Here is a 27,300-nt window from a genome sequence, read left to right as displayed (position 1 = left end):
CAGCAACTCCCACCAGCTGGAAAACTTTATTTGCCCTGGAGTGGACAAATCTTCTGGCAGTAGTTTAGGAATAGCTGCACCTAATGACTGCAGCGTAGCTTTTCAAGACAAAAATCCATGGCAAAACAGTATATGGGGAAGAGGGAAGGAGAAGATGTAGCTATTACATGCGAAAATACAATCCTTCCTATTGCTGTCGTACGCTAACCCCAGTCCCTTTTCAAATTTCGACTGAAAAAAGTACCCTTACCTTCATACATGCGTTTAATTTCTCTCCCTCTCTAAACATTAAATGGTCTGGGTGTGTACAGCTGCATAACACAACAAATCTTGACCGGCCTCTAAAGAGAGAGACGCAAATAGCAGCAAGATCCTATCCCATCCTGTCCTACCCCAGGTCCATGCGGTGGCTGCCGCACCAGTGCGTCAGCCAGCGAGCACAGGGTGACCCCCAGCTGAGCCTGGAGCAGCCACGTTCTCCATCACCCTCCACTGCTTTCTGGAAGCATCATCTCAGCCCTTGCGGTGGTTTTCAGGGTGCTCCTCGAGACCAGCTTTGGCACCAAGAGAAATGATGATGGCTCTCCCAAAATCAGACACAAAAGCAGAATCAGAGGAAGAAAACCCTACAGCTTTCTCCAGACTTAGCAACAGACCTCAAGGGTCCTCCTGCCATGGAGGAAGAAATGAGAGGAGCTGTTTTGGGAGTGAAGTGAGAAAAATCAGTGAAGGGATGTGGGGGGGACCCAGAACAAATGTAGGATTGTAACACTGTGGGGTTTTGTTTCATTTTATCCAATCCAATATATGGATTTATATTTATTGTCAGATAAATATCAGTGGGCTTCATAACACAGATGGATTTGTACCATGCTGAAACCTTTAAAAGAAAAAAAAAATAGAAAACTCTAATTGTTTGACTTGCAGAATGGGTGGAGAACTGGGCCCAGGCCACAGCTCAAATCAGTCCTCAGTCTTTTTTTAATCAAAGAAAGCCGTCATGCAAGTTCAGTTCGATTGGTGTCCCGCAGATGAAACAAAAATCGGATTGCATCTAGGACCCAGACCTCCAGGCTCTGCTGAAACTGGAGCCCCAAGAACTTGATCCTGCCGAGGGACAGAGGACTGGATTAGTTGACCCTGTGAGGTCCTACCCAGCACTATTTCTGGTCATTGGAGACAAGACAGAGCAAAAGAGGGTCTTGTCTAACCCCCATCCCCTTCCCCCTTCTGCCAGCGAGGCTCGTGCTCGTGATACCTCTTAAATTTTAACCTGATCAGCCACAGTGTGAATTTTCCCACAAGTCTGAAAATTCCTTCCATGTGAGTGGAAACAATCCTGTCAAAACACAGTCAGAGATATATTGCAGGCAGGTTATCCCTGCCTGAGTAACCCTATACAAATCCTGGCCCGGGGCTAGGCTTCCCCACTGTGGAAAAACAATCTGCAGCTCCTCATGCAAACCCTTCCTGGAGAGGTCTTTTAGGAGAGGGTCTATGAGGACACACCAGCTTCCAGACCAGCTTGGCGACGGCTGAGCCCTTCTCTACGCTCACCTGGTAAATGTGGTTCAGCTTGAAGTGCTTGAGGAGCAGCAGCAGCAAAGCCGAGATGCTCTTCACGATGATCTCTTTGTGTCTGTTCACGTCAATCCCCAGTTTCATGCTCTGGAGAACAGTGATGCTGGGTTGGAGGGAGAGAAGGCAACAGCACGGTGGGTATGGGAGCAAGGAGGACTAAGGGACTGTTGAGTTCATATTCATCAGGACAGGCTCTGCAGAAACAGGGACCTTCGCTTCCCCCTGGGACTCCCATTTCCATCCTCTCCTGCCTGGTAACACCAAAATGCATTAAAAAAAGGGAAAAAATGCTGATTGCACTCCGCCAGCAATCCTGGGGGAGTGGTATGAAGGACACCTGCCATATGCTCATGTATCTTTATGATTTGTGTCAATTAGCATGATTTTATGATTCGTGTCAGTTTGCTAGCAGAGCACAGCAGCTGCTGACTGCGCTCAAATTGTTACACTTCTGAAAAAACAGCTTTCAGCGCTTTTTCCTTGGCTTTCACCCCTCTGCCCTGGTGACAACAGTGGCTTGCACGTATCCAAAGAGACGTCCCCAAATCTCGAGACCCCTGAACCTATCGGCAAACCCCAACTCTCCTGCTCGGTCCAAGACTTTGTGGCAAAACTAGGATGGCTGGCGGCCACCTTGTCGAGGACTTACGGCATCTCTTCAGGCAACACGTCTGCCAGGATGTTGATGGAGTCGGTCTTGGCTTTGGAGGTCGGCGCTGCAGCAAGGAGGATTTTCAGCAAAGCTATCTGCAGAAGAGAGCAGGCATGGGGGGATGCTCCCAGCAAGGGCCATTCCTTCCTTCCCCTTCACTTGCTGAAACTGGACAACTTCAAAACAATTCTACAGGGTTTCACCAGCCCAAGCTCCACTCACTGTGACGGACCAACTACGCCAAGGCTCAACCTCTCCTTTTATACCCTGGACAGACAGGCCAAGTGTGGGCAGCACGGCAGCTCTGGTTTAGCCTTAACTTAAGGCATCACAAGCACCTGAGCTCTAGTAGTACAGAAAAAACAATGCAAGGGACACCTGGAGCTTAATGCATTTAAATCTGTATTCGTGTCTCCCTACAGAGTGCACGTGACCCAATTAGAATCACAGAATGGTTTGGGTTGGAAGGGCCCTTAAAGATAATCTAGTTCCAACCCTCCTGCCACAGGCAGGGACACCTTCCACTAGATCAGGCTGCTCAAAGCCTCACCCAACCTGGCAACATAGCTGAATTTCAGGATGTGGCATTGGACTAGATGATCTTCAAGGTCTTTTCCAACCTAGATGATTCTGTGATTGTATTCTTCTGGGGCCATGGGAAGGCTGCAAGGGATGTCCCTGTAAGGAAAGTCATAACCTACAGACTCTCCACAGTCTGAAGAGCTGTGGAGAGCACAGCCAGGCTGGCAGAGACCTGAAGGCGTCACCACCTTGTTTGCTGAGCCACGTAAAGCATGGTGACAGTGTAGTTTGGTTCCTGGCCCAGCAAGCCATCACGCTCGGAGATGAGCGTGATATCGTAACGGAAAGTTAATCTCAGCAAAAAGGACAAAGGCTCAAGGGACCAGTGAAGTCCGTAGGTCACTTCTTGAGGTCAGAAGTGAAGGTGCCTGCATCAACGTGCAACAGCTTGCTGGCAAATACTACAGCTCACGCAGCTCAAAAGATCACAGAACCACAGAATCATTCAGGTTGGAAAAGACCCTGGGGATCATCGAGTCCAACCATCAGCCCTACCGATGATGATGACACGGGGCTATCCCCGGCTCATTCCCCTTCCTGCCTGGAGGGCAGGAGCCAGTTTTGAGCTTCCACCAACATGAAGTACTTTGTTCCTTGTTCCCAATCCTCCGCACACATCCTATTTTCTGACCACTGACCTCTTTCCAACCATTTGACCGTGTCCCTGGGTATCTACACCCCTTCATCCTCTGAATCCCTCCTCTTGGACTGTACTTTCCACCCAACTCTGCTCTGGATTCCCACCAAATTCTCACCATTCAAGTCCTGAACACACCCCAGCAGCCCCATGCTGAGCTCTGCAGCTCACAGATTGGCACCATTCCCCACTCAAAAGCTCTTCTTTACTTTTAAAAAACATGGACTTACCATATACTGGGGGAGATTGTACAACATTGTTCGATACAGGATCTCACAAGGAGTTTCTTGGACTTCCTCTTCCCCCTAGCACAGAGAAACATTAGAAACAAGGGAAAATTAAGTTATTTCCAGTCCACACACTTGAGATATGTTAGTCACCTCCATAAAACCCAGTTTGAGGACTTAATGATGGACAGAGCTGCATGCTGACTTCAGGAAGTGCCAGGCCTTTCTCCGCTGCTACCTTTGATCAAGATACAAACTTCTAGAAAAAAAAGAGCATCCAAGGTGTGTCCTAAGGATGACGAAGAACATATGGATTTCTATGACACCTTGGAAATCTTCCACATTGTCTAGTGATGGGGTGCAGCAACTTCTTACCAGAGACATGGGGCACTTCTCCAGCTCCTCCTCGTTCTTGATCTGGACATCTGAGATGGAAACATACTTGTGCTGGCAAAATAAAGAGACAGAGGTAGAGCAGTGTCACAACTGACAGATGAAACACAGTCAGTGATGACAACAGTTGCTGATTTCAGTAATATCCCAGTTAGGTGTACAGGTCACAGCAGATGCATGGAGAACTCATCTTTGGGGGGGACATCCCTCTGTCCCTGAAGCCCCTCACACATCATGCCTTTGATTACTCCTTCTAGGATCTCTCTGGAAGTAAATGGAGAGGGACAATCACCTCCAGAAGGCAATCCAGACCTTGGATAGGGTCAGCTGGCCTCTGGAGTGTCTCACTCCACATGGAGCACTGCAGGAGCCGAGGCTGGCCATGCGTCATCCTGGGAACAGCACAGGTCTGGGCACGTATGTCCAAACCCAACTCTGGAAGTCTGTCATCTCCAGAGCACAACATGGCAAACGCTCACCAGGAAGCAGCAATGCTACACCTGGGATAAAGGGGAAGTCCAAGTGCTGGACAATCTATTTGGACTTGCAGTGAGGACTCAGTTTTCCATTTTTTGCCTCAATTCTTGCAAGAAGCTCCAGAAGCTTTTCCTGTGCCAACTAACAAGAAGGGCCCCTCTTACTCCCTCCAGTAACTGTGTTTCAGCTGGAGGTTAGACGTGAGGATTCCACACCACATGTGGTGGATATTCAGCCCCTCTCAAGCTGTTCAGACCTTGACTGGATTTGTCAGATTGACTTCCCAAGGCAGAGGGAGCAAGAGCTCAGACCAAAGGCATTGCTGTACATCAGGTGAAGAGGAGCAGAAGACTAAATTCACATGAAATATTTACTGTGGGCTGAGAGCATACATCTGAGGAACTTATAACTCGTTATAAGTGCCGCATCACAAAGTTTATGTGTATGAGACTTGCTGCCCTGCAATCCCCCTATGGCTCTGGTGATCTTGGCCAAAGATTTCCCCATTTCCATGGGATCCTCACAGGTCTGATCCTACCTCAGAGCATGTGCTGAGTGCCAGGGAGCAAAAATAGCAAGGGATGAGGTTAGACAAGCTGACTCCGCTCAGCAAGGCTTTCTGGGCTGCTTCATCCAAGTGCCATGCGTGGAGCCACCATCTTACCTGCTTCAGTGTCTTCACACTTTCATGGATGGGCCGTGGTAGCCCTATCAGGGTTTCGGTGTCTCTGTGGGGGATGAAAGAAGGTAAGTACAAGTCTGGGAAGAGGATCTGGGTTTAATACTTCCATGTCATAGAAGGTAAAAGAGGGATCCTGTAGTCTACTGAATCTACTGAACGCATCCCAGATGGATCAGGGGTTGGGAGGGGTGTTGGTGTGAGCTGCCCGCCCTCACACCTCCTCCCCAGCAAAGCCTGCACAAGAGAGGGGTGACCTCGGGGTGAAGAACTGGGGTGAAATCAGGTCTCTGCGTGGAGCCAGCTTGAGCCCAGCACCACACCTAAAACCGCAGATACTCTGCTGGGCCCGTGCCAGGATGACTCGGCACCCACAACTGAGTAACTGACTGCGGATACCAGATTGTCCCAACTCCCTCCCACATCAAACCAGCCTCTGGCTTGGGCCAGAGGTCACTTATTCTGAGTTAGGTCTGATTTTTAATAGAAAGAGGCCCTTGGAGACCAGCATCTCCAAGAACATGTTTTTATAACTCTGAGTGCACTGCTACAGCCCCAGCGAAATCCAGTTCTGCACCGCATCGTCCCAAGCATGCCTTAAGCTGGTTGAGAAAAGCTCTGCGGACACCTCCCACCAGTTAAATTGCACTGATGGGAGCTGAGACAGACTTTGTTGGACCCACACACGTAACACTCACTGTCCCAGTGTGAATCCGATGAATTTGTTCCTGCTTGCTTCCAGGAAATGCTCGATGTCTTTCTGTCTGATGGAGCAGCAGAGAAAACAGAAACAAGGAGAAGGTTGGAAAGTAGAATATACCAGATCACAGCCTACACTGCTCAGAAAGAACAGCAGCGTGGGACCAGCTCAAAGAAGCTTTGAGCTTTCTAGGATTGATTTCTAGAGGTCTTCATAGCAACGGGCTAGAGCCACCATTACTCTCGCTGGTGGGAGCAACATGAACCAAAACCATTTGTATTTGCTGTGCAACTCCATGGGAGTGTGCAAATAAATGGAGAGGAGTTCTCTATGACCAACACCCTTTTAACCACCTCCTGTGCTCCTAGCACATGCGTCTTCAAGTAGCATCTGCTCGCTTGGAGCGAACAAATGTTGTCTCTGCAGTCTGGCGGAGCACGTGCTGCTCTGAGAGCAAGCTGACATCTTGTCCACCTTGGGCATCTTTCATGAGAACTGGTCAGGGGCTCATCACTACATGTAGGACATGAACCACGAGCCAAGGCTCTCACGGGCAGAAAGAAACCCAGCTGGATTTCCAGGCACCAGCCAAGATTGATTTTGAAGCTGAGAGCGCTCAGTTACGTGGAGTACCACAGCACCGCCTGTGCAGAGACCCATGGGGGATTCTTGCCGTGTCTCTGTGAGGAGTGCTCTGCACAGACACGCTGAACCCTGTCACTGCGCCCACATCGAAAAGATGTATTTGCTCCTGTGATTTAAAGATACTGGATTAAATCGAGGCTTCAGATCAACAGCAAAAAATCCTCACATGGATTAGAGGGAAGGGGACAGAGGATTTCACCCTCTTTTCCTAATCCTCCCCCTCTATCACATGTAGCAAAACTGGTCTTAGGAAGGGAAGGCACAACTTCTTTATCCTCCGATGTTTTTCTCCCATTTCTTAACCTTCAAGCAAGACCATCCAAAAAGGCTTCATCTGGCAACACAAGAGTCCCACTCAAAAAGCAAGAGGTGATGTCATTCACCAGTTACCAAGATGGTTAGTCTAGGACCCTGCCCTACCGAGATCCATTGGTGCTGGTTGGGAAAGCTGATCCTGCTCCCACAGTGCTCCAGCACAAGCCTCCTTCCCAGCTGGATGTCCAAAATGGGATTGCCACTTACTGGCCAAGCTTAGCCATGCTTGATTTGTAAAGCCTGGGGAAGGGCTTAGATAAACCCAGTCCAGAAAGGATCAACTGAGACAAAAAAAGAAGTGGAGTCACTTCAGCTCAACTTGCCAGAGGCCAACAGACTTGCCACAGACTGACGTTCAGCCTGCAATGATCTCCAGGACAGGTAGGACTGGGGAGGATGGCAATGACACCAGATGGTTTTACCTGACTTTGGGGGCCCAGGGGAGCCCTTTTGGGAACGACACCCTTTCAATAGGCGGGCGCTGAGCGGGCATCGCAGGGATAATGGCGTCCCGCTCCATCAGGTCCAGTTCCCCCTCGATCCCGCTGTCCACATCATCATTCTCCTCTTCATCAACTCCTGCTTCGTCATTCTTGAAGGGGTCTCTCTCATTGTAGATATCCAAACTGTCTTGCTTCATCAGGGGCTGCAGCAGAAGGGGAAGGAGAAATTCAAGTTACTCCGTGGATTTCATTTCCCTCCCAACTGCTTGCACCAGACCTCTCCATCCTGGAAGGATCAAGCTCCCAGATGTTCCTCAGGTGAGGATTTGCTTCCTAGCTGTTTCCACCAGAGCCTGGACAAGGAACAGCCCCCTCTGTAGCTGTAACCTTGCTGCTCTAGGAGGTGTGACTCCAGTTTGGACCTGGACAGGCTGGAGAGGTGGGACGTGCAAACCTCATGGAGTTCAACAAGACCAAGTGCAAGGTCCTGCCCATGGGTCGGGGCAATCCCAAGCACAAATCCAGGCTGGGTGAGGAGGGGATTGAGAGCAGCCCCAAAGAGAAGGACTTGGGGGTGTTAGTAGAAAACTGACTGTGAGCCAGCAATGTGTACTCGCAGCCCAGAAAGCCACCCGTGTGCTTGGCTGCACCCAGAGCAGTGTGGGCAGCAGGGCGAGGGGGGGGATTCTCCCCCTCTGCTCCGCTCGTGGGAGACCCCCCTGCAGTGCTGGGTCCAGCTCTGGGGGCACCAACAGCAGAAGGACACGGACCTGCTCGAGCGGGGCCAGAGGAGGCCACGAAGATGCTCGGGGGGCTGGAGCACCCCCCTGTGAGGACAGGCTGAGAGAGTTGGGGGGTTCAGCTGGAGAAGAGAAGGCTCCGGGGAGACCTTAGAGCGGCCTCCCAGGACTGAAAGGGGCTACAGGAAAGGGGGGAGGGACTTGTCATCAGGGGGGAGGGATAGGATGAGGGGGAACGGGTTTAAACTGACAGAGGGGAGATTTAGATGAGATCTAAGGGAGAAATTGTTCCCTGTGAGGGGGGTGAGGCCCTGGCACAGGTTGCCCAGAGAAGCTGTGGCTGCCCCTTCCCTGGAAGGGTTCAAGGCCAGGTTGGATGGGGCTTTCGGCAACCTGGGCTAGTGGAAGGTGTCCCTGCCCGGGGCAGGGGGGTTGGACTGGATGGGCTTTAAGATCCCTTCCAACCCAAACCATCCTGTGATTCTAGGAAACTGGAAAACGCAGGAGCATTCTGGGGGAAAGGGAAACATGCTCCCGAGCACACACTGGCTCTCTGAACGGATGATAATCCCCAGCGGAAAAGCATCCTGGGCCGTGCGCCAGGAGGATGAACCTGCTCTTACCCGCCGGCTGCGGTGACCACGCTTCTGCTGCTGCTGCTCCACGAGCTCGATGGAGTAGGTGGGAGGCGACGCGGCACGCATGCTGCGCATCACCTGGATGCTGTCCTCCGGCAAGGGTGGCAGCCCCAGCTCCTCCCGCTTCCTCACCTTCATTGTCTGCAGGGCTTCAAACCCTCCCAGCGTGAACTAGGGACCAACACAAGAGGTGAGAAAGCAGAGAGCAAACATCCCATCCAGATGGAATGGATCCTCTGGGCTGCCAGGGGAGCAGCAGCTTGAGGCCATCAAACTGGAGTGTTGAGGATGAAGAAACCACATCACTGGTTCTTTCTCCAGACTTCTCTCCCACCCCACGTCCTCTGCATGGCTCAGCCCACCCTCATCCCAGAAGAAACCAGTTGCCTTGTGTCAGCCTCCTGTGCCATCCTAAATAACCACGTTATGGTTGGATTGAATCACAGAATCCCAGAATCATCTCGGTTGGAAAAGCCCTTGAAGCTCCTCCAGTCCAACCATGAACCTCACCCTGACCGTTCCCAACTCCACCAGATCCCTCAGCGCTGGGTCAACCCGACTCTTGAACCCCTCCAGGGATGGGGACTCCCCCCCTGCCCTGGGCAGCCCATTCCAACACCCAACAACCCCTTCTGCAAAGAAATCCTTCCTAAGAGCCAGTCTGACCCTGCCCTGGCGCAGCTTGAGGCCATTCCCTCTTGTCCTGGCGCTGGTTCCTTGGCTCAAGAGACTCATCCCCCCTCTCTGCACCCTCCTTTCAAGGAGTTGGAGAGGGCCATGAGGTCTCCCCTCAAATAGTGGGGAACATCCAGGCTCCATCAGCATGATTCCCAAAATGACTGGTTTCTGGAAGAAGGAAGGATTTGCACCCACCAGAAGCACCTTCCAGAGCAGGAGCAGAACCTTCTTCATGGGGAAGTGTGGAGCATGGCCACTGCAGAACTTGGTCACCATCGTGAAGAGCAGAAGAGCAAATGGCTCTTCAGTGTGCATGGGGAAACCTGGTGGAGAGAGGGACCAAGAGCAGGTTCAGAGCAGATCTCCCATCCCTGATGTCTCCAGCACGATGAAGGGACCTTGTTAGGGCACAATGAACTCTGTGGCTCACTCAGCTCCATCCTGAAGGTCTCCCGGCAGGTCTTCCACTCGGGGGGATCCATCTCCTGCTCCACACGGATGTTCTCCACCATCAGGTACATGACACTGAGCAGCACCCTGCCAGGACAGCAGGGCAGGCAGGTGACACTGCCAGCCAGAGGCCACTTTGTACCCAGAGGCTGTCCGACAGCCTCCACCCAACGTGCTAGTGGAGGGCTGAGTGGGGTACCTGAGCTCGGTGCTGTCAGCCAGCGAGATGGCCGGCTTCCTCAGGGCGCTGCTGCAGGCCTGGCTGTTGCTGCGGGGAAGGGGACGAGCTCAGCGCCAGCCACCAGGCACGAGCTGCTCCTCACCCTGACCCCCAGCCGGAGACACCCTGCTGGGGGACGTGTCGTGGCTGCAGCATCTCCCTGGTCCTCAGTGAGGAGGAGGAGGAAGGAGAAAGAAGAGGACGAGAAAGATGGGGAGAAAGAAGGTGAAGAAGATGAAGAGGAGGAGGATGAGGAGAAAGGAGTGCAAGGAGGATGGTAGAAGAGGGTGAGGAGGATGGAGAGAAAGAAGATGAAGAGAAGGAGGGTCAGGAGGATGAGGAGAAAGACGAAGAAGAGGAGGGTGAGGAGGATGGAGGAAGAGGGTGAGGAGGATGAGGAGAAAGAATAAGATGAAGAAGAGGACAAGGAGGGTGAGGCAGTGCGGGTCCTCTCACTCAATCTCCATGTTGAGGAGCTCCAGGAAGGCGGTGAAGGTTCCCAGCTGGTACAGGAGGAAGCTGTTGTGCCGAGACCAGTGCAGGACGTCGCCTTCGTTATCGCAGTCTCCAAAGACACCTGAAGAGGCCCGAAGGGAGGCCCTGGTTAGGGGGGAGCTGCCTTTGGACCCCTGGAGCACACGGGATCATCCCAGGCAGGACCTTCACTGCATCGAGCTGACACAACCGCAAGAGGAAGCTTCTCCCCAGCCCCCAGGCCAAAGCCAGGCAGCGGATCCATCCAGATGCGGGGGACGTGTCCTTACCTTGTGCCAGGTAGAGGATGGCCCGTGCTACTTTGAGCCGCTTGTCCCTGTTGACCACCTCAAGCCCATCCAGCAGGCGCATGACGTAGGCCTTCTGCTGAGCCCCGTCCAGCTCCAGCCACCTCCTGCCCTGCACTGGAGAGGGGACACGACAACCAGCTGGGTGCCTCCCCGGGGGTCCCACTCTTGCCTGGGTGGGGGGGCTGCCCTGAGCCCCGGGGTGCTGAGCCCAGAGCTGGTACCTTGAGAGTGAAAATCCTCCTCGAAGCATCTCCTGTTGGTGCTGAGCTCGGGCTCCTCGGTGTAGCTGTACAGCTCTGATGGAGAAAGGACTCAGCAGGGACCCAGAGGAGTTTCACCCTCCTCCTCATGGCCAAATTCCTTGTGGGACTCTGAAACCTCCCTCTGCACCTGGCAGAGACCTAAACTCACCCCTGAGCTCTTCTGCAGCTCCAAGGGGCATCTTGGAGCCACCCAATGCTACCAAATTCATCATTTTCATCCCCATGTGTGGGCTGGGCTGTTCCCACACTCCTGCCCACAGCGATGGCGCTCGAGCTGCATTTGCAATTTCATAGGGGTTTTTTTGGGGGGGGGGGGGGGGGGGTGTCATTGTCTGTCCCAATTAAGCCAGTTTGCCAAGGGAGGGACCGCAGCAGCACCCGGACAAGACCTGCCCTGATTTCACACCCAGCAGCTCAGACATTTTGGGACCTGAAAATTGGGGCTGGACTTGCAGGGACACGATGTTGCGCCTGTTCCAACATAATTCCTACCAATTCCTATATAATTCCTACAGTCCCGCGGTACTGAGCAGCACTGTGAGGAACTGAAATGGTCCTGCGAGGGAGGAGGAAGGATCCCTCGCAGAGAAAATGTGCTTTAGGAAGGGCTGAGACACACACAGAGCTAAAAATAACCCCTTTGCCAGTCGAGATACGCTCGGGACCCTGAGGGTTACGGGGCAGAAGCAGCCGGAGTCGCTGCACGGCAGGAAGATCCAGGACAAGGACTCGACCCATGGTGACACCCGCGATAAAGGGTGACACTTCCCAGGCTGGGCTGTGCCACCGGGCACGCCGCCCATCCTCCCACCCCCTGCATGCCTGTCGGCGTGTCCCAGATAATTCGGAGCGCGGGGTAATCCCCGTGGCCCCCCCACGTCCCTTTTTGCTCATCCCCGGGGAGCGAGTGGCTCTCTATTAATAAATCCCTCTTGCTCTATTACCGCAAGGATGATACCACTCGATATCCATCCCCCATCCCGCTCGCCTGACTCTGCGAGGGATTTTTTTTGTTGTTTTTTGTTGGTTTTTTTTCCCCCAGCGGGCACCTATTAATAGCAACGCAGCACCCGACCGCCGCTTCACCTGCTAACTCGGCGCCGTGGCCGTCGGCATCCCCGTATTCGAACTCCAGGTTGGGGCAATCCACCGAGCCCTGCGGAGAGCGGGTTGGGGTTAGCGGGGGTGGGGGCTGGCACATCCCCACGGATATTTCGGGAGGGAGGACGGCTGCCAGCGCTCTCAGCCTTTGCATTAAAGCTCCTCCAACGACTCGTGCACGGATGATCTTGACACGGGTCCCCAGGGCTCGAGCGAGAGACGTCCGCACGAGGCTACTTAAAATACAGCGCAAATTTGGAAGGCGAGTGTAAAAATAGCATTTCTCAAGTCCTCGGGAAAGCAGAGGCAGGACTCAAAGTGCCGGTGAATATTTGCTGCATTTCAGAGCCCCATTTATGCTTAAAAACAAAGTCTGAGGCTGATTTGAAGCAAAAGTGCCCGGAAGGATGCAAACCCCGCGTGCTCTATCCTTAGCATCCCAAATCCGACAGTTTTCAGGGCCGGGCTCTGCCCTTTTGAAGCCGGGAGGGTTGTGGATCACCCTCCTCCTCCCCTGCGGATGAGGAACTGGAGCATGAAACTTCACCGGAGGATTACGGTGGGGCAGGGGGTGGGCGGCCGCAGCCAGACGACCCAACGCTGGCATCGCGCCACTGTGCCCCGGGAAGGGAACACATGAATGGATAATCAACTAAATTACCATAATTTCTGATTCGGAGTCCCGGCATCCCTCCTCAGCACCTGGGGTTGGAACCGATGTGCATCGTCACCATTAATATTGATGACCCTGGAGGATGCGCGGTTCCGGGCTGAGCCTGACTTGCTCCGAAATGCTGGTTTCTCATCCAATTTTTGCAGCCGAGCCAGCAGGGTGGTTCGGGGAGTTAAAGCCGCCACGGAATTTGGCGGAGCGCGTGCCGCGCTAATCCGCTTGGCGAGGCCGAGCCAGAGGAGAAAAGCAAACCCCAAATCCACGGGCAGGGCTCGGGGGGGGGGGGCTGTGACTCGGGCACTGTCCCCCGGGGAGGAGGGACCCTTTTTGGGTCAGTGGTCCCTGGAGGAGCCCTTCAACCCGCAGCTCCCCGGTGGGGAAGCGAGACCTTCCCGTCCTCTGCTCCTGGGGGTCCCGCAGTGGCTTTATGGTGGCCGGGGACATCAGTCCCAGGCCGCAGCCTGGTGGCCTGAGCCTGGTCCCACTTGCCCAGCCCGGCACCATGAAGCCAGACGGGCGCAGCTGGGTCAGAGCAGCAGCGGTGACGCAGCTCAAGGGGGGGTTTGTGGTGACGTTATTTGGGCAGAGGGGGTGGAGGGGGCTGCAGACCCCAGACCCTGTTGGGAGGCGGGGGAGAAGGGGGTGACTGGAGGGTGTGGGGGAGCCCAGAGCCCAGCTGGCACCCCAAAACCCTGCTGCCAGCTGTGGGAGCGGGGCGGGGAGGTCCCAGTGCCGGGGGCAGCCTCCTTGGGGACCCCCCACTCCAGTCTGGGCACCCCCCCACCCCCGCAGGACCCCAAAAACCCTCAGGGGGTGGGGGGACACCCCCAGGACCCGACCTCCCCCAACCCCGGATCAGGCTCCTTCCAAACGCGGCCCCGCAGGAGCCCCAACCGCCCCCCGCCTCCCGGTGCAGGCACCCCCCCCCCCCATTTGGGGTGTCCCCGAGGCCGAGCAGCGGCCAGAAGGAGCCCCGAGGCGGGGGACGGGGGGGGCGCTGGCACTGCCGCCCCCCCCGCTCTTACCTCGGACTCTTTGCGCTGGCTCCTGAAGAGCTCCCGGCTCTTGGGCTGGGGAGGGGGCTGGGGCGGGGGCTGGGGCGGGGCCGGCCGAGCCCTGCCCGGGGCCGGGGCCGGGGCCGGGGCCGGGACTCCCCCCGCCGCCTCCATCCTCTGCGCCCCCTCTGCAGCGCCGCCGAGCACGTGGGGGCCGGGCCCCACGCCCCACCCCTCGCCCCGCCCATCCGACTCACCCATTGGTCCTCTGCTCCCCGGGGCGGGGCTGGAGGACACACCCCCCGCCTCGCCATTGGGCGGGGGGCGGGGCCAAGAAGGGCCTCGGAGGAGGGAGGGGCGTGATGGGGGGGGTGGCCCCTGGGTAATGGGGTGCAGGGACAGGGAAGGGGTTGGGGTAACCCAGGGGGTGGTGGGGGCCTTGGGGGGTGCAAGGAGGGGACACACACACACACGGGGTGTGCCTGGAGGTGACAGGTTTTGGGGGTCATGGGGTGCCCCAAGGGTGATGGGGTGTCCCTGGGAGCCAGGAGTTCGAGGAGGGGGGGTTATGGGGGTGTCCCCGGGGGTGCTGTGGAGGACACGGGGTGTCCCTGGGGGTGATGGGGGAGCAGGGGGGTGCTGGGCGCAGCAGGAGGTGCCTGGGGGGCTAATGGGGGTGCTGGGGGGGGGTGGCCATGGGGGTAACGGGGTGCTGGGTCTGGTTGGCACCTGGGGGGAGGGTGCAGCTGCCCCACTGCAGGCTGGGGCCAAGGGGTCCCCATCCCCGCAGCACCCCCAGCATCACCCGCCCAGCCGTGTCGTCCAACCCCCCATTACCACCATGTTGGGTTAAATGGGGGGGGGGAGATGGGGACTTCTCCTCCCTCCCCACCCAATAGGGGGGGACACGGTCGCTTTTGGGGGTGACTCTGCAGCCACGGAGGTGCTGGACGCCCCGTCTTGGTGCCACTTGTGTCCCGTCACATTTCCCAGCTGCTGGAAAACCAAAGTCTTTCCCCTCGGTGTTTCCCTCGGGAAGCGACGGGGCAGGGGCAGGAGAAATAATGGGATTTTTTCGGCTCCCCAAGGACACGGCGGCGGCCGGAGCCAAAACAGCCGCCTGGAGCCCAAACAGCCCCAAGGACACGAGGCCGCCGGAGCCGCTTTCCTGGTTGGGTTTTGTACGGCAGCGGCACGACGGCAGATCTGGGGACAAACCCCCCCATCCCCACCCCAGGGCACCACCATCCCTCACCCCCTCGTTGTACCCCCCGTCCAGCCCCCAAAATTCCCCATCTGCTCCCGCCAGACCCGGAAGACGCTCTGGAGAAACGGAGTTTTCCAATGTTTTATTTGTGTTTTGAGATTACAGAGTCTTTATTGCTGCTCTAATACAATCACTCAGACATTAATATTTAAAACATCCTTTTGAAAATGTTACGTTTGCAAAGTTTTTGTTTCCTCACTGCAGGCTGATGACAGGTTTTGTCTTATTATTTCTAAAGTTCAGAACAGAATTAATTTCCTTATACAATTTTGCTGGTGTTACCTAAATCTCCTTTTTCCTAATTCTTTAAAAATGTGTTACATTAAAAAAAAAAAAAAAAAAAAAACCAAACCAAAAAACAAACAACCCATTACACGTTTAATTTAGAGATGATCACAGAATATGATTCCAGATTGATTAGGAAAAAGCCAAGCAAGCAAAAAAGCTTACAGAAGAAGCAGAACGACATGGAGAAGAGCTTTAAAAATCAAGGTGGGAAAAGCCAGTTGGGATTTTATTATTTTTTTTCTTTTTCTCCTACCTACCTGGAAGATAAAACGGGCTTAAAAATCGGCACGAGGGAATTCACGGATGAGGACAGCACCACCCTATGCTGCACAAGCGACGGACGCGGGGGAGGAGAGCGACTGCGTGAGCTGTACCGAAGGGTCACGCGGACGGAGGGGGATTTCCCGGGGGCAGAGGCGGCTGCGGGTTGGGACACGTATTTTCCAGAAGCTGCTTTGCTCAACGTGACCCCGCGACCGCGTTTCACCTTGACCGAGAGCAGGATTTCAGGCTGTGCCTCTGCAGAGAAGAAGAGAAACTCTGGGGGGTTCGCTGGTTTGATGCAGACCAAGGTACTCCAGCGCGGGGAAAGACCCGAACGCGACATTTCAAATAGCTCGGGGGACTCTTTCCAAAAATCTCAGGATCTGGGTAAAACTCATGAGGGAGTAGAGATTGTTTTGAGTTTGTGGTTAGTGATCAGTCTCCTCAAAGTCTTCTCAAAGCTCTAATGTCTCCTCAAAATCTCCTCAAAGCCCTAACGCCTCCTCAAGGTCTTCCTTCTTGGGCTTTGAGAAATTTCAGAGGGAAATTTGGAAGACGCAGGCGTACGAGGATGTTTGCTCCAAAGACGAGCAGCTTGTGGTCCAGCTGACTTCAGACCTCGGCATCAAGAGCCATGAGAAGGGCTTGGCCACCGAGACTGGAATTCCACAGTTTTTCCTTTCTTGTGCGTGAACAAGCTGCCATGAAAGTGTTTTTTCATGATGGCAATGAGGTCCGCGAGGACAGAACAAGAACCTGTAGCTGATGAGGGACTTGGGTCCCTCAGGATAAAGGTTTCTGAGCTCAGGGGGTCGGGCAATTTTATTTTAGAAGGGCCGTGTTCTCTGTGTGAACCATAAAAGTGACTCCGATGAGACACGGAGACTTCAAAAGTCACCTTGGTAAACGTGCTGTGCCATCCGCAGCGTTCCGCCAGGACATCCTGGGCTAAAAAACAGTAATTATGGCAAATTTGTTCTCTGTTGGCTCTGATGCGTCAAGATTTGAGGTGACTGAAGGGTTTCAGTGATGCTGAACTCTTCTGGGTGGGGATTACTTCAGCGTACGTCTCATACACTCCAAGGGGATTTCTGGATTTTATCGTACAAATATTACTAGAAAATAAAACTCCAAAGATTTCCGATAAGGACTGAAATTCAGCTGGAGGAAGACCTCACGGGGACGCGGGTCCTCCCAGCCGGGACGGCCGATGAGCTCCGCTTGGGTTTGGGAGAGCTCCCCGACACGTGAGCAGCATTTGTGGGCGAGGTCGCAAGGCTCTTCGGCCGCCCCGTAGCCCCGCCGGGAACTTTGGTTGAACCGCAGGAGGTTGGCACTCGTAACGTGAGCAGCAGGAAAACACCGCGGAGCTGCGACGAAGGGAGCGGCGGTGGGTCCTGCCCCACCACCGCCACGTCCGCCGCCGAGCCGGCAGCGCTCTGCCCTCCCGGCTCCCGCCGCGCGCTGGGGGCTGCCCCCCGGCTGACGCTAACGACCGGACCCTTCGTTACGGCTTTCAGCAGCGCTAAGGCGAAGTTCACCGACTCGCTGGCGGAACGGTCCCTCGGGCAGCTCCGCAGGATGACAAGAGGTTTCTCCAGCCATCGCCGGGGAGATTCACGCTTCGCTGCCGAGGCGGCACCCGGCTGCTCGGAGCAAACGAGGTTTTGAGCTGCGTTGTCAAATGGCGTCAGGAATGCAAAGGCGGCCGCCCCCCAGCCAGCTCTCGCAGCTGCCGGGATCCTGCTCTGCTGGAAGAAGCACCGGGATCGCGAAGGAAACCAAAAGCAACGAAGGTGCGACCTCGACGTCGGATCCCGCAGCTCCCGTCGCGCGTCGGACGAACGGTGATCACTATTCCAAGTGCATTGCAGCGAATTCGATTCCACCAGCTTCTTCCTCGCCTCCCCCATCCTCCCAGCCCCGAAAAAATGAACAACCCAAAGAGAAAAATGAAACAAACGGAAAGAAATCCACCGTCTCCCAGTCCCGCGGCAGTACGAACACCAGTGGCAGAGGCCGCATGTACAGTATTCTAATTTAATAAATAAATAACCTAAACACACTGTCTACTATGTGAGCAAGCCCAGCTCTAACTTAGGAAGCTTGCGCTGTTTCATCCTGTACAGTAGTTGAGAAAAGACTTGGGTTCTTGTTCCTCGCAGTTCTCTGGGATACAGCGGCAGGAACTTAATATCTGGGGGAAAAAGAAGAGAAAATGAGGTTTTGGTGAGCCGCTGGGGAAGAGGCGTGAAGCTCCCCCAGCATCAACACGGTGTCTTCTGGGAGAGGTAGACACCAAGAAAAGAAATGGTTTAGAAATGGACTCGGTCCTCGTCTCTTCCCCCACAAATACCACGTTATATTTAGCTGCCTGCCCCTCGCTGCTCGAGCGCTGCCGCTCGCTGCCGGTACGGGAAGGGAAAAATTCAGTGGTGCCCGATGGATTCAGGGACTGAGTCCCACTGGTTCGCAGCAACGCGGGCTCAGAAACCAGGATGGATGCACCAAAAGCGCACGAGCAAATGCCTTAAACACCAAAACCTGGCTCAAACTGGAAGGCTCCCGTGAGACTGGGAACTAAAAGCAGGTAATTCGTATCGCAAACGAAGCCACACGTAAGGGGAGAGAGGTGCTCGCTTTAACGGAGCAAGCTGGTGAGCTGCACGGGGATGAAGTCTAATTGCATCCAGAAAAAGAGGCTCCGTGCACCCCGAGATCTCCTCTCAGTGACCAAACCCAGAAAACCCCCAAAGTGGAGCGTTTTGGTGAAGCGTTGCTCTCGCCAAAGACCTGCATGCCAAGAAAATGCCTCTTCCTGCAAGAAAAGGATCTGGGCTTCAACCCCCTCGACGAGCTGATCTCTGTGCAAAGCCATTTCATTTTCAGGGTAAAAAAATGCACCGCGGTGTTGGCTACAAACAGAAGTCTGGAAAGGGAAGCGATCCAGGGGCTCGTATTTATTTGGGGGGGATCAGCCCAGCCCAAAGCGGGGGAGGAGAACGATCGAGCTGAGCCTGCCTGAGCAGCCCCCGGTGCCAGGGGCAAACGCTGCCCTGCGCCATCTCATCCTTCATCCAACTTTAAAAATAAAGCTGAGTTGGCCGGATGGCATCACGCTGCCACATGCCACGTCTGGGCGACAGCTGCTGCCAGATACAAAGGGCTCGTGTCCTGCCAAGCGCTCTGCGTCACGGCTCCGACCGCGCCGGCTCCTTCCCGGCCCGGCCGCTTTCTCCATGACGATGGGAATTATCCGGAAACCCCCTGATATCTCCTCAGGGGACCGGTGGGATTAAACCCCGTCCCCTCCGCCTGCCCCGCCCGCGTACCCCACGCTCGTGGCAGAAGAAAAGAGCTTGAGGGGCAGCACCTGTAGTAGTTTGGTTTGAAAGGGCCGTTCTTGTTCAGTCCCAGGTATTTCGCTTGTTCATCCGTGAGCTCTGTCAGGTGGGCATCGAACGTTGGGAGGTGCAGGCTTGCCACGTACTCGTCTGAAATTATTTCAAGCCTCGTTAGTACGAGCAAGGGGAAGGTGACGAGTCCCCTCCTGCTGTGCTAAAGCTGGGAAAGGCAATGCTCCTCACACCTTTACGCTCAACCGCAGGGCTGGTTTTCACCCTGAACGGGGTAAAACAAGGCTCTGATCTGTTTGGAGTGAGAGGGGAAAAGTGTTCTCTGAAATCCCCTCCTGTTGCCCTCGGGCAAGCTCGGATGCTCTGCCGGTGCCGGAGCCGCTGGACATTTCTGGCAGGTGACACCTAACGCTTGGGACAAGCTGCACCTGGTCTCCGAAAAGACAATTAACACCAAAAAATCCCAGTTTCACACCAAAAGCGGGGTCAGTCTAGCTTGTGTCCTTGGGAGGGGGTTCTGCTGGCAAGGCTCTTGGGTCAGGGAATACATGTTTTTGTAGCCAACGAAAGCAGCTCTGCTGGCAGAAGCCCCCACGTGAAACCCCCCCGCATCAGCGCGGCCGGGCTCCTGCCGTCGGCCACGTGTGTCAGCACCGTTTTCCCCGGGTGGGGCGGAGAAACAACGCGTCCAATTCAGCGAAAAGCCCAGACCCAGCGGGAAAAACTCACTGGAAGAGCCTGAGCTTGGCAGGGAAGCAAACAAAAGAGCGCAGGAGGCTGCGCTGCCGTCCAGCAAAACCTCCCATCTGTTCAATCTCAAAACCGAAAAAGAGAAGCCAATGAGTTACGTCTTTACCCATTTTTTTAGGCAGCAAGTACACGTCTTGCTTGTAGCGGCCTTCGGGAGCGTTGTACAGCTCTATCAAAGCCAAAGCCTGGATGGAGAAGACACTTAGGTAAGTAAGCGCTGCCCGCTGTGGAGCGCGACGCGGCTTTAGGCTCAGCCCAAGCCCTACTCGCCTGCGTGGTGGCAGTGATGGACAGGACAAAGGTGGGGACGGTGGAGCAGCTCAGGTTCAACAGGCGGCCCTGGGAAGCAAAAACCAGTTGTTATCTCAACACGGCACCAAAACCAGTTGACAACCCTACAGAAGGTACAAGAACCATCAGGGAAATGTGTCCCTGCTGGGATCAAACACCACGCTTGAATCCCAAGATATTGGTTGCCTTTATAACTCAATAAATTTAGAGGTGAAAATCTGATCAAATACCCTGCGGGAGATACCTTGGCGTGGGATAAAGAAAAACACAGGAGCTTTTCTGCATTCCAGTAACTCAGGGTTAACTCAACCGAGGGACCGTTGAGCTGCTGAGGCCCAGGAGGTGATTTCTGGACGCCCTTTGGCTCATCCAGCCCTTGTTTTCACAGAATCACAGAATCATCTCGGTTAGAAAAGACCTTGAAGATCATCTAGTCCAACCATTTTTGTCCCCAGAAGAAGCAGGTCGCAATTCCTGCTCCTCGGCCTGCAACTCACCTCTGCCAGAAGGACTATTCTCTTCCCATCTGGCCAGATGACATGGTCCACCTGGGACCTCACCCTCTCCCAGGTCAGCTCGGGTGTACGCAGGCTCGCCTGAAACACGGTGTTAAAATAGTTAAAGCACTGGCCAAAGATCAAAAACCAGAAGCTGCATAATAGGAATGAAAAGAGGAAGCAACTCGCTGACATTGTCCTGGGTTTATAGTTTCCTTTGGGTCCAGTCGCAGTCTCAGACTGATGAAACCTTTATGAATCATAACCTGGAACTATTTTTATGATTACAATACATCAAAGCTCCAGCAACAACTATTGTTCAAGCTCTTCTGGCTGAAGAGGCTTCATGGTCCCCAGCTAAACCGTGCATGGCTGCGGTCACTTTGTTCCAGCGCAAAAAATTGTTTTAAACCCTTAAGTTTGGCCGAGGGATTCTCCACTGACCTTCAGACAAGACCCTCCTGGTTTTCTACTCATCTCGAAGCACAGATGAGCAGATTTCGGTGCCGTTTGGGCAAGCGCAGCAGCGTTGAGCGTTTTGCCTTGCCCCAAGCTGAACCCTTGGCTGGGTCTTACTGGTGTAACAACACAAAAGAGGAGGGAAACTGGGCTGGAGAGGGCGATTCACCCACTCTCTGGGGGAAGGAGCGAGGCTGGTGGACACCAGACGCTCCGCTGGAAGCTGGAGCAGTTTGTCTGGCTTGCTGGCATCCCTTGGTATCGCAGGAATGACGCCGACACGTCCGCCGGTGCCCGCTGCGACGCGGGGAGCAAGGGATTATTTTTTCTCCTCCCAGGTGCTTCCCACGGGTCAGACCCGGCTGCCGAAGGGTCCCCCCGCCCCACGCGCGCGTCCCTGCGCTCACCACGTCGATCTCGGTGTTGGAGTGCCCCATGTTGCAGACGATGCAGCTGTTCTTCATCCGATCCAGGTGTTCCCTGGTCACCACGTTCTTGTTGCCTACCAGACAGCAATACCCGTAATAAACACCCACACTCACTTTCCCCACCTTTTTGCCTTTTCCGTTGGGAAAAGACGGTCCCGGTGACGGGGGGCACATCCCTGACAACCCCTCCTCCTGCCTCAGGGACCGCGTACCTGTGCAGGTGATGACGATGTCAACTTGTCTGATGACTTCATTGAGTTTCACCAGCCGGAATCCGTCCATGCTAAGAGGGAGGAGGGGGGGGGAAAGTAGTCTGAGAAGCAGCAAAACCATACCAAAAATAGAAAAAAAAACCAAATCAAGTGATTCTCAGATACTCATTTTGACTTTCTGATGCCAGGCTGGGACACAGCAACGCAGCATGTGAAGGGCCACGTACCCCAAGTCATTAGGAGGGTTTCTGGAGTCAACCTGGAGGATTTGGGAGTGTTGCGGGGAGAAGTGAAAAGAGATTTGGGGGGTTTCACATTTTCTGTCAAGGCCTCCACATCTGCAAATCTCCATTTTCAATTGAAGCGGGTTTTTTTAAAGCTGCTACTCCTGCAAAGTGCATCCAGAAGATCTAGATACGCCCCCCCGCTGCAGAATCCCTTCTGATATGGATTTAGATCATCTTAAAACCAACCCAAATCACCCACACCCCACAGTTGTCTACCGTTGACTTTGCAGTCCACATTTAGGCACCTACACGACCTTTAGAAGTGCTGAGCACTCAGTGAATCTTTCCTGACCTCACCGAGCAAGGTGTGTTCAGCGCATCAGATAACAAGGGCAGGATTTTTTTTTTAGGATTTGTTGACAGTCCTCTCGAGAACTTACTTCTGCGACTCTCACAAGCTGCAAAATCGTAGTTACTATAAAAAAAAAAAGGTATTTTTTTTTCTGCTGTATGTCCCATTTACTATATTTTTTGTCCCCCTTAGGAGAGGGGCCGCAGGGTGTTGCCTCGTGCAGAGTCAGGGAGGGGGTTGCTGCGAACGACCAGATTCACAATTAAGGATGCGGGTGCTGGATGTGCCCCTTGTGAAGGTTGCAAAGCAAACCAAAAGTTGCTCAGCTCTGCTAATTAAGCAGGGCTCATTAGTTTCTTCACCGCAACAGCCCTCTGAAAGTTTGCTGTCAGGAAGAGGCTGCAGGTTTAATAAGGCTTGGGGTGGTTTTGGGACTCTGCTTTCAGAGTCACGTCCCATCTCCCACTGCATCTCTGCCCCAAAACAACCTTTATTTGGAGGAAACGAGGTCGGGTGTAAATGCAACGTGGCCGTGCATGGAGACAGCCCTACGTCAGGGCACCGGCGTCAGCCAGGAGAGGTTTGTGAGGGGCAGGTGCTCACAGAAACCAAAATACCCCTGGGGTGAGGTGTGTGCATGGCACAGTAAAGCCCGAGTTTGCACTCCGAAGGTCGCAGCTCACTCCTAACATCCTTTCAAGCCGTATCAGTAAACTCTTCCAAGCCGTATTGTTAAACTCCTGGCCACTGGGGTTACAATTATGCAAGCTGGCATGTGGGATACAGATAAACTGACCCTTTTCTGGCCGTAGGAGAGAGCTGTGGGTCCCTCCGAGGGCACAGAGGAGCCATGAACCCCTCACCAGCATCCCTCTCGGGAGGGACCGCTGCTGAGTGGTTTCTGGCCATGGTTTTCCTGGGGGGAAAAAAAAAAAAAACAAACAGCCTAAAGAAGTAAGCCGGGCTCGATGCGACTGCTTACCAGGCCTGGAGGGCACAGATCGGATCGATCTCTGTCACGTACACTATGGAGCCCATGGCTTTCAAAGCAGCACAGCAGCCCTTTCCAACCTGGGGAGGGAGAAGAGCACAGAGGAGTGAGACGCCGAGAGCTCGGGAGGCGCCGAGCACCCACAGGGCTGTGGGAAGCGTACGGGGGACCTACGACTCCGGGTGTCTCTTCTGCAGCCCCAGCTGCCCTTTGCAAAGCCTCTGAGCAACTCTGGCTGCGTATACTCAGTTTCTGGGTGCGTGAAATTCCTGGATTTGGAGTAGTCCAGGACCTGAGTCAGGCCCAGCTTGGCTAAGAGAGGCACTAAAAAAATATCAAAGTGACGTTGATTTTGGTCCCAGGGAGTTCTTTTTGCCTGCAAACATCCTGGTATCTAGAAAGCACCATGATAACAAGAGATTACACTTACCTCAGGGAAAGTTTAAGAGTCTCTTGTAACCTTTACTCTACTTAGGAAGCTTAATAGTTTAATCTCTGAGGGTTAACGAGCTTTAGCCTTTACCCAGAACATACAGTGCAGCTCGCCGGGGAATTCAGGGGAACGGTTAAGTGACCAAGGGTTCCCAAAAAATGCGATTACACATGAGAAGATTGTCCCGTTTCAGCTCTTTAGAAAAAAAAAAGAGAGTCCCAGTACAGCACCCCCAGCACAGCCCACCATAACTGGTGTTAACTGGTCCCGACAAGAAGTGCCGCAGGGTGAATATCCCAGTGTCCGTTTGGGGGTAAAAGCACAGGGATAAGTCAAGATTAACTTCTCTTTTTTGACCACGCTTCAGCACGCGATGCTGCAGCTGCACAACCCAGAATCTGCAGAACCCAGCCCCTGAATATTTTAATATTATATTAAATAGAATAGATAATATAAAATATTAATATATGATGTATTAATACCTGGATATGTCAATATTCAGATATTAAAGTTATTCAATATGCTTCATACTCATGTCTTTTAAGATTCGGGTTTGGTATCTGTTTAGTACTAAACAAATATACAGGAAATTAAGAAAACCTTCAGTTTTGGCAAACCCGTCAGGTTTGAAGACACCTGCAGATGCAGAGAAGAGCCCCGAGGACAGAAAAGCCCCGTCGGATAAAGCCATGCGAAGGGTGTGCCGACTTGACGTGCAGAACCCACGTGTAAAACATGAGCCCCTTACCTCCCCGTAGCCACAAACCACTACTTGCTTTCCTCCAAACATCATGTCTGTTGTCCTTTTAAGGCTAAGGGAAAAAGAAAAAAATCCAATTAAAGACCAGCCGTAAGATCTGTTCCACTGACGGTCCTTCTCGGTTGGCTCTTCCCAACCACCACGGTTGTATCCTGTATCCCTGAGGACACACAGCAATTCTGGGTGCAGAGGGGACCCAAAGGGCACCTAAAACCTGACTTTTTCCTTTGGGAAGGGGGGGTGTTACGGTGAAACGTAACAAAGAGGAAGGATTTAGGGTTTGGATCCCTTTTTTGGTTCTTTTTTGTTGTTGTTGTTGGATCCCTTTGTTTTGGTACTCCAGAAATATTTAAAATATTTTCCAAAAATATTTTTTTCTTAATTTTTTTTTTTTTAAAGTCAAAATACCCCACAGAAGTAACTACAGAAGAAGCAGGAAAGTGGTAATTTCTTGCCAGAATCCCAGTGCTTTCCACAAATAAAGCTCTCCCTTCCACTCAGTTTCCTTCTGGTTTCTCCCTAAGAGTGTCCTACATTCCAGGCTATTTTTAGCACACGAGTAAATAGGTTAGCAGTGCAGGGAAGGTGAAATTCCCTTACACTTCCGAGAGAATTTAGATAAAAACCACAGCAGATTTAATTGCACCTCTGCTCAGATTTCCCTTGGTCCGGTTGTAGATGCCTGGGCCAGACTTAACCCAAATCCCACCTTGAGGTCCATCATCCATCACAACTGAAGACAATAAAATGAAGAAGTTTTAAAAGATTTTAACGTTTCTGAGCCACCGAGAGCATCCACCACACATGGAACATGAAGCTAAAAGCTGGGTCCTCAACTCAAAGTTTGGGGGCAACTTTTCACCGGGCAGCTGACCCCCACGACAGAGGTTGCCTCATGTGCCTTGAACCCTGCGGCCACAGAGCAGAGCTGTGGCCGTAATAAAGCAGGAAGGGCTGCTTAATTAGGAAGAATTACTTCATCAAGATGTTTTCATGGAATCACAGGATGGTTTGGGTTGGAAGGGACCTCAAAGACTGTCTAGTCCAACCCCCCTGCTCTGGGCAGGGACACCTTCCACTAGCTCAGGTTGCCCAAAGCCCCGTCCAACCTGGCCTTGAACCCTTCCAGGGAGGGGGCAGCCACAGCTTCTCTGGGCAACCTGTGCCAGGGCCTCACCACCCTCATTTCTCCCATTATTGCTTCCAGCAAAGCCCAGTTCACAACACATTGCATCTCGGAGTAGGCTGCTCCACATCACAACTTTGTACATATTTTAGAGACCAGCTGATGATTTTGACTGAACTTTTCCAGTTTTGCTGGGCAGGAAGAGCAAGAAACCACTGGCTGTGTGCAGCATCAGGTTCTGGCTCATGTAATAAAACCTCTTGGCAGGGAAGAGCCCAATACCATCGCTGCTGGACCTGACGTGGAGCCCAAACTTTAGTCTTTTAGAACAACACGTGCTGGAAATGTGGGGCAGAACCTGCACAGGCAGTGGATCATCCAGAGAAGTGTATTCGGTGGTTCATAACTCCCACGGCACTTGCACACGTTTTAAAGATCATCTTCCTGCCCCTGTATTTGGACACACAGGTTTTACAAACATGAGTCATCTTCACTTCTCCTGGTCAAGATGGCCACTACCAGAAGATGGCTTCAAAGCCAAGGTGGCGAATGAAACACTCTACTACACATCCCGCAAAGATCTGGGAGGAAAATGTTAGAGCAGAGTCCACCATCAATGGGGAAGCCTGCGTTGGGTCTCTGAGAGCCTCTGGTGCTACCCCACTGAGGGCAGCGACAGTGCAGCTGAACACCACTGCCAGCGGGACTTTGGTTCAAGAGGAGACATTTCTATGTGGGCAAGGAACCGCGAACGGCAGATCTCGAGACTTGTTTAAACTTTAAGCCATACAGAGTTATCAACGTGACAAAAAGTCTTTTCTCTGGAAGCAGGCAGTCTTCTCCACGGAGGGTTCCTCCTCCACACCACAGCTACCTGGCACAGGGCAGGCAATCTTTTCTCTGGTTGTCATCTCATCAGCATCAACACCAGTCCAGAAAGTCAAATTTGTTGTTGTTTCTGTGTTTACTTGTCTGCTGGGACCACTATCAGATGCAACAGGCCACAGTCCACCCATCTGAACTGTAAGAATAAAACTCGTCCTAATCTCACTTGGCTTTGACAAAATTTGGCAGTGGGGGTGGTGGGGACACAGACACACAGTTCCACCAAAATAAAAAAAAAAGGGGGAGAGGAAAAAAACTAAAGATCACTGAGATTTACACCCTCTCTAGATCACAACTTCAAGTATTTTGCACAGCATCTCAAGACCAACAGTCTCAGAAGATCCATCACGTTCCTGGTGCCCACGTACCCGTCAGCGACTGATTCCCGTCCGGTCCTAAAAGCACAGCACCCTCAGGATGCTGCAGAGCTGGTCCCAGTCCCGCGGTCTGCCTGCTGGGATTGGGGGGGGCAGGGAGCAACAGAGGGATGCAAACACTCTTCTGCTTGCTTGGATGGCATGTGGCTGTAAATCCTGCAGGACCCGGGTGGGGAGAGGGGGATAAAGCAGCCATCAGCCCCGTCATTCCCACCTTCTGCACCTATTTCTGCTCAGCTGAAGGACAGGGTTTAATCCTCAGACTCAAGTCTACACTTTGGACAGTGTTACGGGATGAAGTCTTGGTCTACCACAATTTCTTCTATTTTCTTTCTTTTGTTTTATCGTATATTCAAAGGAGAGGATAAAAAAAGGAAGCTAGAAAGGCAAAAAATGTGATGAAGCAGCTGGTTGACTCCCCCCCACGCCAACAGACACAGATGGGTTTTATCCTGATGCCACA

General features: G+C 53.3%; 2 protein-coding genes across 7 annotated transcripts in view; both read right to left on the bottom strand.

Annotated features, from left to right (window-relative positions):
* Nucleotides 1-14,048, bottom strand: part of STRIP2 (striatin interacting protein 2) — a 46,516-nt gene extending 32,468 nt beyond the window's left edge. For all 5 annotated transcript variants that reach the window (XR_012629091.1, XR_012629090.1, XR_012629092.1 and 2 more), the window contains exons 1-16: nt 13,905-14,048; nt 12,192-12,261; nt 11,064-11,138; nt 10,822-10,956; nt 10,514-10,634; nt 10,037-10,105; nt 9,818-9,924; nt 9,583-9,710; nt 8,695-8,880; nt 7,311-7,534; nt 5,927-5,992; nt 5,214-5,277; nt 4,055-4,126; nt 3,683-3,757; nt 2,231-2,328; nt 1,558-1,684 (exon numbers count right to left, since the gene is read on the bottom strand). Coding sequence is in view for 1 of the 5 variants with exons in the window: in XM_074869622.1 (XP_074725723.1) it covers nt 1,558-1,684; nt 2,231-2,328; nt 3,683-3,757; nt 4,055-4,126; nt 5,214-5,277; nt 5,927-5,992; nt 7,311-7,534; nt 8,695-8,880; nt 9,583-9,710; nt 9,818-9,924; nt 10,037-10,105; nt 10,514-10,634; nt 10,822-10,956; nt 11,064-11,138; nt 12,192-12,261; nt 13,905-14,048 (1,761 nt within the window). In the remaining 4 variants the exon portion in view is untranslated. The remainder of the gene's footprint in view (nt 1-1,557; nt 1,685-2,230; nt 2,329-3,682; nt 3,758-4,054; nt 4,127-5,213; nt 5,278-5,926; nt 5,993-7,310; nt 7,535-8,694; nt 8,881-9,582; nt 9,711-9,817; nt 9,925-10,036; nt 10,106-10,513; nt 10,635-10,821; nt 10,957-11,063; nt 11,139-12,191; nt 12,262-13,904) is intronic.
* Nucleotides 14,049-15,208: 1,160 nt separating this feature from the next.
* The window catches only part of AHCYL2 (adenosylhomocysteinase like 2), a 111,221-nt gene continuing 99,129 nt past the window's right edge, over nt 15,209-27,300 (bottom strand). For both annotated transcript variants that reach the window (XM_074869614.1, XM_074869615.1), the window contains exons 9-17: nt 24,438-24,501; nt 23,248-23,336; nt 21,687-21,757; nt 21,454-21,548; nt 20,588-20,686; nt 20,070-20,138; nt 19,906-19,984; nt 19,067-19,187; nt 15,209-17,890 (exon numbers count right to left, since the gene is read on the bottom strand). In XM_074869614.1, coding sequence (XP_074725715.1) covers nt 17,884-17,890; nt 19,067-19,187; nt 19,906-19,984; nt 20,070-20,138; nt 20,588-20,686; nt 21,454-21,548; nt 21,687-21,757; nt 23,248-23,336; nt 24,438-24,501 — 694 coding nt within the window. In that variant the 3' untranslated portion in view covers nt 15,209-17,883. The remainder of the gene's footprint in view (nt 17,891-19,066; nt 19,188-19,905; nt 19,985-20,069; nt 20,139-20,587; nt 20,687-21,453; nt 21,549-21,686; nt 21,758-23,247; nt 23,337-24,437; nt 24,502-27,300) is intronic.

This window comes from Strix uralensis, chromosome 5, assembly GCF_047716275.1.
Source record: "Strix uralensis isolate ZFMK-TIS-50842 chromosome 5, bStrUra1, whole genome shotgun sequence".
NCBI classification, from domain to species: Eukaryota; Metazoa; Chordata; class Aves; order Strigiformes; family Strigidae; genus Strix; species Strix uralensis.
The sequence above is the reverse complement of the archived record's forward strand: the minus strand, read 5'-3'. Positions and strand labels throughout refer to the sequence as shown.